At 42.3% G+C, this 14547-nt stretch overlaps 1 protein-coding gene across 7 annotated transcripts in view; it reads left to right on the top strand.

Annotated features, from left to right (window-relative positions):
- LCP1 (lymphocyte cytosolic protein 1) overlaps positions 1–14547 on the top strand; it is a 96060-nt gene that overhangs the window by 52302 nt on the left and 29211 nt on the right. For 5 of the 7 annotated variants that reach the window (XM_043477848.1, XM_043477845.1, XM_043477850.1 and 2 more), the window contains exons 2-5: positions 8935–9022; positions 9843–10006; positions 10174–10303; positions 12416–12548. In XM_043477848.1, coding sequence (XP_043333783.1) covers positions 8959–9022; positions 9843–10006; positions 10174–10303; positions 12416–12548 — 491 coding nt within the window. In that variant the 5' untranslated portion in view covers positions 8935–8958. Of the gene's footprint in view, positions 1–2706; positions 2791–3736; positions 3756–8934; positions 9023–9842; positions 10007–10173; positions 10304–12415; positions 12549–14547 lie in introns of those variants that run through there. The other 2 variants (XM_043477846.1, XM_043477851.1) reach the window with 2 other exon arrangements.

Genomic DNA, 14547 nt, shown 5'->3' with positions numbered 1-14547 from the left:
GCTTGCCAGAGGTTTACCCCATGTCGCCTCCTTAGTGGAGCGGGCAGCTTGATAGAAAACAGGCATTAGGGTGTGCTGGGAGGGGAGGTGGGGAGCTGGGCACTCCTGAGTTGGGGCCAGAGCGGGGCTCCGTGTGCCACTGCTAATGCAGCTTCAGAAGCCCCTCAGCTTCTGAGGTTGATCAGATCACAGAGACCCCCAGAGCAAGGTCAGGTCCCTCAGGTTTGGAGTAATTGGGGCTGCTGGCTCCCTGGGGGTGTTTTCATCGCCTGAGATAGAGACAGAGCCCCTGAGCCTGTGCTGGGAGCAGCTTCCCGTGCTTCACTGACCGCTGCCGTGTTTCCCTCCGACTCTTGCAGAGAAGAGTCCTGTCTTCTGCAGAGCCTTGGGAGAACCCATGTGTCTGCAGGGAGAGAAAAGCCAATCTAAAAGAGATTCTGACTTGGCCACAGAATTCACAAGGGCCCCTTTAAATGGTCGTCTGTATTTGAGGACTTTTATAGTTATTTGGGGGCTTCCCAGGTGGCACTAGTGGTAAAGGGCCTACCTGCCAGTGCAGGAGACATAAGAGACCCAGGTTCAATTCCTGGGTTGGGAAGATCCCCCGGAGGAGGGCGTGGCAACCCACTCCAGCATTCCTGCCTGGAGAATCCCACGGACAGAGGAGCCTGGCGGGCTACAGTCCTTGGGGTCCCTAAGAGTCGGGCACGACCAAGCAGCTTGGCACACACGCATAGTTATTTGGTTCTTAAAAACAAAGGCATTTGAAAAATATATGTTGAGAATCATCCTTTCTGTGAAAGTTTGGAATATCTGTATCCACAGAGAAAATATCTTACATAGCTTACATAGAAAATAGCTTACATAGAAAATTATCTCCTGTGTGCCCCCGCCAACCACACACAGTGTTCTACTTTGGAAAGGAAAGGAAACAGGATTAAGGGAAAGCCAAATTCTGTCCTTATCTGATATAACTGTAGCATGATTGCTTTTTCAAAAATTTATGGGGATTTTATTTGGCTTCGGAATCCTAAGTATTGTATGTTTCCCTTCTTTCATCATCAGAGTGTAAGGCTAAAGAGGGCAGATTGATGATGTTCTGGACGTCGCGTTGTTTGGGGTTTACTTCTTGCTCAGTGAGGGGTTCGGAAGTTGTACAATTTCCTCCTGGATACATACTGAATCAGGGGGAAAGCTGGGAACCTGGGTCCCGAGTTTACTGTTGTGCTCTCCCCACTGTGTCAAGTTGCAGAAAAAGTAGGGCACATTCAAAACAGTCCCTTGGCAATGTGATGCCAGGTTACAGATAGGGCTCTGATCCCAGCAGTTATGTAATTGGGTATCAATCTATTGAATCAAAGTACTGACCCACACAGCAGTACCTGCTTTCAGCAATGATGCCAGCCCAGGAGCCGTTCCACTCTGCACAGATCACGTGTTACCAGCCTTTCTGCTTCTTTTCATTGTCAGTTAGGAAACTCCTCAGAGAAAATTTAGCTTCCATTTTAACGTTCATTTTACAGCATGCATTTCCTTCTCTAAATTCTCCAGCACTGTGTTCTGTAGTAAACTCCTACAATTAGTTTCTACATTCAGATTTCAGGGAACTTGAGTGAAATGCTTTTAGTGTAAGAAGTCATTCTGAGAAATTATCTTTCACTACCCATCTGGAAAATACCAGCCTCCTTTAAACAGAGACTTAGAACTCGATGACCTAAAAGAAGGAACAGGTTTTGTGGCTTTTGAAGTTTGGAGGGGGCGGGGTAGGGGCAGTAATTTGATTTTCTTGAGGCTTTAAAAATAACCTTCTGAAAAGAACGACTGGTTCTTTCTTTGGCCAAATGTCCTGGGATTCTGTAATCATTGATTTAATAAATTTAAGTGCTTGCAGAAAAATGAGCGGCCAGACGTGACTTAGATGAATGATGTGAGATTTATGATTTGGGCAGTGGTTCAGAAATGGGGTTCCAGAACTCACCACTGATTTGCAAAAGATCTTAAAGTGGTTCTTGGCAAAGTCATAGTTAGATGATGTAGTCATTTAAAAGGACCCCACTTACTGCAGAAGCAGCAGAGCAGAGCCCGAGAAAGGGCTCGTTCATGCCCTGGAAGGGACACGCCTTCCTCAGCCACTTCTGCTAAGCTCCAAGTGGGAGCTTCCAAATGACCACAGCCACTCATTACTGCAGCGACCTCTCTAGAGTCAGCTGCCAATATGGTGCCAGTAATTTACAAACAGACCCTCGTCAATTATCGTTGGAAACTAACTCACACAATTATAATACAAGCCATCAAACACACATGAATTAACATGGGCAAATATTTTTTTCATATTAATAGACTGTGTGAAGTACCTAATACTTGATTCTAACCCCAGCCATATCCTTCTTAGAAATGGTCCGCTCTGCATGTTTTTCCATTAATTACCTCTTCTTCCTGCTCTGCCTTGTGAAATGCTGTTAAATTAAAGGGTCTGTTTGCAGTTGTGGGCCTTAATGGCCTGATTAATGGTCACTCCGGCCTTCTGCTGCTCTGCTCCTTCTGTTACAGACCCTTGCCTGGGAGTGCTTTGAAGACTTGTAAGCAAAGCACTTCATCTCATTGGAACTTCAGTCTGTCTATCTATAAAATGAGGGAGTTGTGCTAAATGATTTCTTAGATTCCTCTGTCTCTACAAGTTGGATTGTGTTTCCAGGATTTACAGCTCACTCTGATGGTAAAAGAGATCCTCCCTCAACATCTATTCGTGTTTGGGCTCAACAAACAACAAACAGTATCGTGGTAATTGAGGTTGGTGACTACTTCTTCTCCACTTCTCCTCTCAAATGAATTCAATCTATTCTCTTTCCCATTAGCTTTTAAATCACTGAAAAGTGGAAGTGATAGTCGCTCAGTCGTGTCCAACCCTTTGCGACCCATAGCATGAACTCTAGCCCACCAGGCTCTTCTGTCCGTGGAATTCTCCAGGCAAGAATACCAGAGTGGGTTACCATTTCTTCTCCAGGAGATCTTCCTGACCCAGGGATGGAACCCCGGTCTCCTGCATTGCTGGCAGATTCTTTACCGTCTAAGCCACCAGGGAGGGTTTTGAATTTTTTTCGTTGGAAGGCTGTCTCACTATTTGGCGTCTCTGAGTTCAGTTCAGTTCAGTCACTCAGTAATGTCCGACTCTTTGCAAGCCCATGGACTGCAGCACGCCAGGCCTCCCAGTCCATCAACAACTCCCAGAGTCCACCCAGACCCATGTCCACTGAGTTGGTGATGCCATCCAACCATCTCATCCTCTGTCATCCCCTTCTCCTCCTGCTTTCAATCTTTCCCAGCATCAGGGTCTTTTCAAATGAGTCAGTTCTTCACATCAGATGGCCAAAGTATTGGAGTTTCAGCTTCAGCATCAGTCTTTCCAATGAATATTCAGGACTGATTTCTCTCTGAGAGATCCTCCCCTGAGATCCTCTCTCTGAGTTAATCCTCCCCATTTATATAAATCTTTTAGAAGATTTTAAAATAACCCTGTTTTCTTCCCTAGATCTTTTATTTGAATGGGCCCTGCAATTTTTTTGCTAAAGTATTTTTTGTTTTTTCACTATACCATGATCTTTATTTTTTATTTTTTTGATGTGAACCATTTTTGAAGTCTTTATTGAATTTACTATAATATTGTTTCTATGTTGTGTTTTAGTTTTTTGGCCCTGAGGCACATGGGATCTGAGCTCCCCAACCAGGGGTGGAATCCACATCCCCTCCGTTGGAAGGTAGAGTCTTAACCCCTGGACCACCAGGGAAGTCCTCTGAACCATGATCTTTAGATGTTCTTTGTCACCCAACGCTGTAATTCTTTCATTTTTCCTCAACCCTGCCCTTGATCCTTAAAGGGCAATCTCATTCCCTGCCTCTTTACACGTCTTTCTCACCACTCACTCACGTGCTCTAAAATCTAAAAGTCTTCTGTCAAAGGATAGGCCAAGTTTAGATTCAGAGACCCCATTCATTCTCTTGACCTTTAACATTGGTTCATGTTTTCAGAGTAGCTAGGGCAGCACCCTCACCTAAAATGAAGAGCAGTGTCTGCCTTATAGTAGGCTTTCGTAAATATTTGTAAGTGAATCGATTTATCTAGTAACCCTGTGAACATCTGTGAACCAAGAAATAAGACACCCCAAAACAAGAAGGGCCAGCCTTTACCAAAGACTTTGCTAAAATATAATGGAGGAGAGCCTTCTCTTATTGGTAGAGAGTATAAAGAAGAATCAAACCAACTTAGTCATAAGAATTTAGTGAAGTATGCAAAATTACACACTGGTATCTTCCAGCAGAAGCCTTGATTTCTTAACACAGGAAAGCAAAAGCTTCCTAAGCTAGAACACCTGGATACACACTTCATATTCTGTTTTTTTTAAGATGGAAAAACTCAAACGACCTTTTTGGCCAAGCCAATACTTAATGAGTAATTGCTGGATGAGTGAATGGGCTGATGAAATGAGCGTCTAAGAGAAATGCACAGCAGCCTGGGCAGACAGTATGGGAGAGGAGAGGAGACTCGAGCACTGGAATCCTGCTGCTCCTCTCCCCGGCTGTGTGATCTGAGACATGAATGTTAACTTCTCTGAGCTCCTGGTTCCTGCTCTACGAAGTGTGAATGCATTAGCTGAGCTGTCAGTCTTCACTGTGGGACATTATAAGAAACGCAGAATTTACGTTTACTACACCCCGGGAATGTCCTCTCACCCAGTTTGCGTGAAGGTACCGCTCTCGGGCCTCAGTTCTGCTGCCCTAAGAAAACTGACTTTTCTCACGTAGATAGAATGAATTATGGAAGTGATAGCTCCTTTTTAGCATTTAACCTCTAGAGAACTTGGAACTAGATTTTCACAATGTGCAGTGTTTGAAGTATTAAGGCTCTCCCTCGCCGTTGTCTTATTTCACCCGTGCTTATTACTCCTTCTGTTTGATCACATTTTATTGGGTTTAGGTCTTAGGCTTGGGTCTATCCTTATAACTGGGCTCAAATTGGCTTGGAACAAGTGCATGGTATACGCATGTGCGCTCAGTTGTGTCCGACTCTTTGCAGCCCCATGGACTGTAGCCCACCAGACTCCTCTGTCCCTGGGATTCCACAGGCAAGAATACTGGAGTGGGTTGCCATTTCCTTCTCTGGGGGAATATTCCTGACCCAGGGATCGAAGCCATGTCTCTTAGATTTCCTGGCTTAATTTTTTAAAAGGAAACTAACAATAACAACAAACCTCAAGGGAAGAAAGAAAAGAAGGGAGGGAGGGAGGGAAGGAGGAAGGGAGGGAGGGAGACAGAGAAACAGACAAGCCCAAAAGGAAGAAAGAGAAGTGAAGGCAAGAAAGTCAGGTAACCTGTGCCGCCGGGCTCTGAAGTTATTGTGATGGCTGAGATGGCGTTTCCTTACACAGTTAAAGCTCTCAGCAGTTTCTATCTTCTGTCCGAGAACCTAATGGGCCAATACCTTTGTAGATATACGGTAAATAATAATACCATAGGTGCTTTTGATAATAAACGATTGAAATAATAGCAATTATATATATATAATTGGGTTTAGGTCTTAGGCTTGGGTCTATCCTTGTAACTGGGCTCAAATTGGCTTGGAACAAGTGCATGGTATACGCATGTGCGCTCAGTCGTGTCCGACTCTTTGCAACCCCATGGACTGTAGCCCACCAGACTCCTCTGTCCCTGGGATTCCACAGGCAAGAATACACAATTATATATATATATTGAAAATGGAAATAATAATAACCATATATAACTTAAATTATATATTAAATAATAACAATATAAATTGAAATAGTAACCATATATAGAATCCCACAATTTAAAGGAATCAAAATAATAACAATATATATAATTCCACAGTTTTAAAATCATGCTCTTTGGAGTTCCCACCAGTGTGTAAGGTGGCAAGAAGATGGGATAGTGGAGGGAGGGGGGGGCATTTGGGTTTTTTTCAACTGAAGTCTTGCAGAGTTTTTTTTTAATTTACAATATTATATTTTAATATAATAATTTTATGTTTAATTTTATATTTATATTTTGGTAATATTTCTTTTATATAATAATTTACAATATTAAATTAGTTTCAGGCATACAGCACAGTGATTCCTTTATACATATATAAATGTCTGTTCTTTTTCAGATTCTTTTGCATTTTAGGTTGTTACAAGGTATCAAATACAGTTCCCCATGCTATTCAGTAAATCCTTGTTGTGTATGTATTTTATATATAGTACTGTGTATCTGTTAATCCCATACTCTTAATTTATCCCTCCCCAGAGTTATTTTTGTTATTATTGTTTACATGTAAGGATTCTACTGACAGAGGGTTGCTTAGGAAAATGAAAGTTTGAAACTACTAATACATGTGATAAATGTATGTGGCAGTATAGAGAGTTGGTGAATAAGGGATGTGTGTTTGCAAAATTTAGCCTAGTGCATTTTGTTTGGCCAACAGGTTTGTGTTAAAACTGTTCACTGTCTTGTGTGGCTCGTCACTGAGAAAAAAGTACAGCGGAAATGAAATGCAAATATAAAAAAGGAAATCCATTTAAAACAACATTCTGTCACAAATTTTAAATCTTTTTTAAAATCAGTAACTTCACTAAAATGCCCCAAATGCAAATAGAAACACTTCTTCTTCCACACTCTCACCCCGCTTATTGCCTCCCCATTGGGAAATTCCATAAGCTTTAACGGAACTCCTATTTGAAACATGGGCCTGTGAATTAGCTAGTGTGTTAGTCCCTTAGTCGTTTCGACTCTTTGCTACCCCATGGAGCCTGCCAGCCTCCTCTGTCCGTGGACTTCTCCAGGCCAGAATACTGGAGTGGGTTAGCCAGACAAGCATGTAATCCATTTTCTGTTGCATTCTCTTTCTACCCACTAGAGGGCAGCAATCATGCCCAGGGAAAGGGAAATTACTCCAGTACTAGGATAGTTTCTTAGCCAACACTAGTCTTTCTGAGAATACCTAAAAAGTCCCCCAAATTCCCATTAGACTTATTAGACGATCAGATTCCCTTCCTCTTTTCTAAAATAATCAGAGAACTTTGATAGCTGACTTTGAAGTTATCTGTTGACTTGGCCAAACATACTCATTTGAAATATGAACATGAACATATCTCTAAAAATGACATTTATGTGAAAATTGTGTTTTTGTCATATATTTCTGTGGTTCAAACTACTCCAAAATGTTGGGATTTAAAACCCATCTCTCAGTTCTCTTGGTATCAGAATTCTGGGCAATTCTGCTTCCTGTGATGTTGTCTGGGACTGTGTTCATCCAGGGGCTCAAATGGGCTGGAATGTCCAAACTGGCCTGCTCTGCTGGTTGGCAGTTGATGCTGGTTGCTGCCTGGGAACTCAGCAGGGACCATTAACCAGAGCATCCAATTATCATACTTCCTGTGGCTTAGACATCTCAGAGCATGGCAGCTGGTTTCCAAGAGGGACCATCCCAAGGATGAGCATCCCAGAAGGAGGGAGCATTCCCAAAGGCAGGAAGCAGAATTTTCCAGCCCAGACATGGCTTCTCTAGCCCTCTAAATACTAACAGCAGTCACAGAGTCAGCCTAGATTCAAGGAGAGGAAATAAGCTCCATCTCCTGACGTGAGGAGCAGCCTGATCACAGGGAGGAGAGAAACAGTGTGGACCATCTTTCAGTTCGGTTCAGTTCAGTCACTCAGTCGTGTCCTACTCTTTGTGACCCCATGAACTGCAGCACGCCAGGCCTCCCTGTCCATCACCAACTTCCGGAGTTTACTCAAACTCATGTCCATCGAGTCAGTGATGCCATCCAACCATCTCATCCTCTGTCGTTCCCTTCTCCTCCTGCCTTCAATCTTTCCCAGCATCAGGGTCTTTTCCAAGGAGTTCACTTCTTCACATCAGGTGGCCAAAGTATTGGAGTTTCAGCTTCAGCATCAGTCCTTCCAATGAATATTCAGGACTGACTTCCTTCAGGATTTACTGTTTTGATCTCCTTGCAGTCCAAGGGACTCTCAAGAGTCTTCTCCAACACCACAGTTCAAAAGCATCAATTCTTCAGTGCTCAGCTTTCTTCACAGTCCAACTCTCACATCCATACATGATTACTAGAAAAACCATAGCTTTGACTAGATGGATCTTTGTTGGCAAAGTAATGAGTCTGCTTTTTAATATGCTTTCTAGGTTGGTCATAGCTTTTCTTCCAGGGAGCAAGTGTCTTTTAATTTCATGGCTGCAGTCACATCCGCAGTGATTTTGGAGCCCAAAATAATAAAGTCTGTTAGTGTTTCCATTGTTTCCCTGTCTATTTGCCATGAAGTGATGAGACCGGATGCCATGATCTTAGTTTTCTGAATGTTGAGGACCATCTCTGGAGACCAAAAAGTGAAGTCCAGTTAAGAAAAAGGCTGTTTCTTTGATTATCAACAAGGACCTCCTGTGGTGCACAGGAAGCCCTGCTCAGTGCTGTGTGGCAGCCTGGATGGGAGGGGCTTTCAGGGGAGAATGGGTCGGGAAGATCCCCTGGAGAAGGGAACGGCAACCCGCTCCAGGATCCTTGCCTGGAGAATCCCATGGACAGAGCAGCCTGGCGGGCTTCAGTCCATGGGATCGCAAAGAGTCGGATGTGACTGAGCGACTTTCCTTCACTTACTCATATGTGTGTGTGGTTGAGCTCCTTTGCTGTCCACCTGAAACTATTACAATGTTGTTAATTGACTAAACTCCAATATAAAATAAAAAGTTAAAAAATTTGAAGAAGATAAAATAAGAAAAACTCTGTTTCTTACCTTTTGGGGAGATAATTATAAGTTGTAAGGGGTGCAAAGAAATATTTCTTTACTTAATAAATAAGAATGGCTTCTCGATGTGGTATTTTAAGAAGATGCACATCATTCACTCCCTGTGTTGTCCCCTCTCTGCAGAACTGTTGCCTAAAGCAGTAAAAAATGGCCAGAGGATCAGTATCCGATGAAGAAATGATGGAGCTCAGAGAAGCTTTTGCCAAAGTGGGTAAGTGAACCTGATACCTCAAGTCACACAATTCTCTACTTTTTTAGTAGCTTCAGGACAGAATCAGTGACTGGTAACATGAGCAAAATAGTAGAAAGGGCAAGAATATAGAGGTATTGATTACAGGAGCTAGGGAAATATTTTTGAAAGCTATTCTTCCAGAAAATTACTTCTTTCTCTATCAAAATGTGGCATATGAGTCCTTTTACACCTGTAGCTTTTCCTGGAAGTGGCCACTAAGTCTCAGCTTTTATGGCTTGTCTGCTTTTTTTGATTTCCTTTGTTTTTATAGTATTCCTTAACTTCCCAGATGACTCAGTGGTAAAGAATCCATCTACCAATGCAAGAGATTCGGATTTGATCCCTGGGTCAGGAAGATCCCCTGGAGAAGGAAATGGCAACCCACTCCAGTATTCTTGCCTGGAGAATCCCATGGACAGAGGAGCCTGGCAGGCTGTAATCCATGGGATCTCTGTAGACTCAGATATAACTTAGTGACTGAACAACAACAAATATTTTTTCTTAATCTGTAGCTCCAAGTCTGTGATTTATTTTCCCATCTGTTTCTGTAAGATTCTCTTCAGCTTGTTGTCAGAACCTCTTTATTGAAATTTTGACTCTTGGATGTTGGAAATGATGCTAATACCCATTTATAATAGCAGCAGGTCTCTTGTGAGATTCTGACTTTGCATGGGGTCAGCTCACAACCCCTGAATGACTGCCTCTCCCACCCACTGTCCTCCCATCCGGCCTTCTCTCACCTCTCTTCGTGTTGTAACCCAGATTGCCCTGAGCCATCGGCTCCTCGTTTGCCTTACAGATACCGATGGCAACGGGTACATCAGCTGCAATGAACTGAATGACTTGTTCAAGGCTGCCTGCTTGCCTCTGCCTGGGTACAGGGTGAGAGAAATTACAGAAAACCTGATGGCCACAGGTGACCTGGACCAGGATGGGAAGATCAGCTTTGATGAGTTTATCAAGGTGAGTGTGATGCAGAAGCCAGGGAGATGCATTTGAAACATGGACGTTCAATTTGAGAAATACCAGCAATACATTCCCATCTTTCATGCTTCACCATTGCTTATTCTTTCCTTTATGGTTTTCTACATCACAGATTAGGTTTCTAAAGATATGTTATGTGTTTGCAGGTTTTTCATGGCCTGAAAAGCACAGAGGTTGCCAAGACCTTTAGAAAAGCTATCAACAAGAAGGAAGGGATTTGTGCGATCGGGGGCACTTCCGAGCAGTCTAGTGTTGGCACTCAACACTCCTACTCAGGTAGGTGTCCCAGCCTGGGAGCTGGGAAGCAGAGGTGGAGAGACGGTTGGGATGAAAGAGGACAAAGGGAGAGGGAACCATGTCGAAAGGATCCACGTCTTTTGTGGTTACAGATTCCAGACTCAGCATTCAAACCTAAAGGGTGCAAAGATAGACAGAAGTTAACCTGTGTTTATTAACTACTGTGTATCTTCCTGTGTATAGGTGGGCCCACAGTTCTGGCTCTAGATAGGGTCCAATGCCAAATAATCTCATCAGCATTTAAAAAGTGTCTTACAGGGACTTCCCTGGTGGTCCAGTGGCTATGACTCTGCATTCCTAATACAGGGGGCCTGGGTTCAATCCCTGGTCAGGGAACTAGATCCCACCTGCCGCAACTGAGACTCACTGCAGCCGAATAAATAAATGAATTAAAAACAAAAAACTTTAAAAAGCATATTAAAGGCTGCCAAAACTCCTTTGTAAATCTTTTGAACAAAAAGGCTTGTACCTCCAAAATTCATGATGGTTCTTAATTGTTGCTGAGCAGTCCAAAAAAAAATTGTGTTTTCATTGATTTGGAGGAAAATTGTATATTTATTCTGAAGGCTGCCATCCATCAGCCTTCACGGAAACTGCTAATAGCCCAAACAGTAGAGTAATCTGATAATTCCAGTAATTCCTGTGGTCTTCAAAACACTGTTTGATCTTAAAGATCAGCTCATGCTTAAGTATCATTCTTAATGGCAAAGACCAAGTTCAGCCTTTTATTTTTAAATATAGGAAATTTTACAGGCTTTTGCTTTGTAAATGTGCATTAGGAATCTTCAAGAAAATAATATGCTAATGCAGTGTTTCCCAAACTGTTGTGACTCAGAATTCTTCTGAGGGACATTCCTGCTTTCAGTAACACAATTTGGGAAACACAGTGCTGGGCTATAAGGCATAACTTGAGGCTTTATTAAAATTTCTAAAGGCAATTTCTGGCAGCTTTACTGATAGGAAAGAAATATCATATCACAAGTGATTTCATTTCATAACATTTTCATTATACAGTTTCCCCCCACTATCTGAAAGTACAGAGTTTCTATGAAACTTTCTGTAAACCAAAGTGGTGCAAAGTGAAGAAGCAGTTACCTTAGGTCGTATCTTGCTGATGGATGCACGGAATACATTGAGATGAGACAGAGGCTCACAGACTCAGTTCAGAACGATGGCAGCTTGATGCTGGGATGCTGTGTATGGTCCCAAGAAAGGAGCTGGGCGGTGGTACTCTGCTTGCTGGGATACCCACTGCCTCTGCAAAACAAACACTGAGCACTATTTTTACTTTTCACCTTTTTTCATAAAAGCAAAAATCCCCTGTGGATTTCTTGTGGTGAGCAAAAACAGGTACTGATGTAGCTCTTTTGCAAAAACAAGGTGGCATAAAGTGAACTTTTGAAAAGCAGAGATGCCTGTAATTGTATAAAGAATCTCAGAGACATTGCAAAGATTGCCTGTGATCACCCCACCCTGAAAGCAGCAGGGCGAGAGGCAGAACCCCGAGTTTTATCATGTAAGCATTGGACCATATTCATATTTGGATTGTATAGAAATATAAACATTTAATTATTTATATATTTACATATATAAAAATAGATAGTGGCTCAGACAGCAAAGAATCTGTCTGCAATGCAGGAGACCTGGGTTTAATCCCTGGGTTGGGAAGATTCCATGCACAGGGCGTAGGAAATGGCAACCCACTCCAGTGTTCTTGCCTGGGAAATTCCATGAACAGAGGAGCCTGGCGGGCTATAGTCCATGGAGTTGCAAAGAATCGAATATGACTGGGTGACTTTCACCTCACTTCATTTTTGCATTTACTTCTAAATATATTTGCATATCTATAGCTTCTAAATTTGCTTACTATATGTATGTTTTATGACTTGGACATAAAACAGATTCTGTGCCTATTTCCCAAATCATCTGAGATTTTTTATTATCAATAAATGTGAGATGATAGGATAACGGACCAGATGAACCTCACAATGTCTCTTCTGGGCGTGACAATCTAAGAGCCATGTGTGTATACGATTTTTCTTGTACAGATTATCACTTTGTAAATAAGTCACTTTAATCATTTACTTGCAGAGGAAGAGAAGTATGCCTTTGTCAACTGGATAAACAAAGCCCTGGAAAATGACCCCGATTGTCGGCACGTCATCCCAATGGATCCTAACACCAATGATCTCTTCAGTGCTGTTGGAGATGGCATCGTGCTTTGGTAAAAAACACTCCCTTCTGGTCTTGGCTTCCAAAACTTTCCCTAGAATTTTCTGGAATACCCACCATTCGCTGTGTTGATACTTTTGGGCTCACTTCTTTCAATGCTTAGCTGGACCTGATGCTTTTCTGGATTTTCATGTGGAAGGTCCAGGAGAGCAAACTGATTTCAAAAGCAATTTATGGGACTTCCCTGGTGGTCCAGCAGTTAGAATTTCCCCTTCCAATGCAGGGGGTGCGGGTTCAATCCCTGGTCAGGGAGCTAAAATCCCACATGCCTCTCAGTCAAAAAACCAAAATGTAAAGTAAAGGCAATACTGTAACAAATTCAATAAAGACTTAAAAATGGTCCACGTTTTTTCTTAAAAGCAACTGATAATGAGAAATATAAAACTACTCTCACTCGGGTGGAGGAGAGGGAGGCATAGATCAGAGAGAAACGTGAACGTAGGGCCATAGGAACACAAGGTCAATGGCAATTACTTTTGGGTTCTATGCTATTTTTCTTCATCTGAGCACGGCCCGTCTTGAGAGTGCATAGAACTGAATAGGAAACAGCGGCATGATGATCGGAGTGTCCAACGCCAGTCCTCAGGCAGAGGGGCTACTGCGTGGTGCACACACGCTCAGGGCGCCTGGAAGAGGAGAGCTGTGTTCTCTCCACGGGAGGCTCTCGGCGCCGCCGGTCAGTTGAGGATGGTGACTTTGAAAGAGCCGCTGTGGCTGTTGCTTTGGCAGCCTCTCTGTCATCGTGAGGCATGGTGTAATTGAGGAGGCTTGAAATGCCTCGTCTCAGGTGGGCTCAGGAATTGAAGGAAAGGATGAGTGGGCAGGACTTTAACCACCCACCCCCCATCCTTCCTCTGCTCTGACCAGAGCAATTGCATTTTAATTATTAGAGTTCACTGTGAGATTTCATTTTTATACAGTTCAACTGTTAAAAAGACATCAGAAACCTAGTGCACAGGATCAGGTCCTGACTCTTTCCGTGGGTACCCCAGGCATCGCCTGGTCTTCCCTCAGTCTCCTAGTCCGACCTCCCAAGGCCTGCATGACCCAGGCCCCCTGTCCAGGGTACAGTGAAGGGTTCCACGAGTGACCGGCCGCACGGGCAGCCATGCGCACTCTTCCCCATACACAGCCTGCTTACATCTTGCAACTCCAGCTTTGCCTTTTATTTTCCTTTTTAAGAATGCCCTTCCCCACCCTCTCCTCCTACATGAATCCATTTACTACATGATTCCTACATGAATCCAAGGTTTCCAATCTGTTCCAACTCCTAGTGATTTCTCCCTTCACTGAATTCTTAAAGCACATATAGTTTGTAGTCCTTTGGGAGACATTATAGTGTTCTGCTTTGGACTGTTAACATAACTTTTGATACCCATATCTTTTGTCTCTGAAATTTGACTATAAGCTTTTCTTTTTAATAAATACATTTTATTTATTTTTAAATAATAAAATAAATAAAATTAAATAAATACAATGTTTCATATTTTTCAAATAATGATTTAGGGGTTTATTTTGCCTAAATTTCAGTAAAGTGCTTTTTATTTAAATAAAATACACACACACACACGGCAAAGTTGTAGAAATACATATTTAAAGAACAACCACAAGAAAAGGTAGTTGCTTAAAAATTGTTAGGAAAGATGTCAATGCTAATTTCTTTTATTAAAAAAAAAGGAATAGTCACATTCAAGTTTATTACTCTTTGATTTTGTTGTTGTTCCTTTGGACTTTTTTCCCCCAACTTCTTTAAATAAGATGGAAGTGGCCAAAGAACTTTTACTTTTAATAACCTCACGTAGGTTAAACCAATGCCAAGTGGATAAAATCAGTTTTTCATAATTAATAATTGCTTATTTTGAATGTCTGGTCAATATATTAGATACTTAAGTGGCAGGCATTTCTAACGTACGGATACTCTAATGATTACAGGAGATAATAAAACATTTCATCATGTGGTTAGTTGACGGCATGCTGCTGCTGCTGCTGCT

This window comes from Cervus canadensis, chromosome 9, assembly GCF_019320065.1.
Source record: "Cervus canadensis isolate Bull #8, Minnesota chromosome 9, ASM1932006v1, whole genome shotgun sequence".
NCBI lineage: Eukaryota > Metazoa > Chordata > Mammalia > Artiodactyla > Cervidae > Cervus > Cervus canadensis.
Note: the sequence above shows the minus strand (reverse complement) of the source record. Positions and strands in the feature narration are given on the sequence as shown.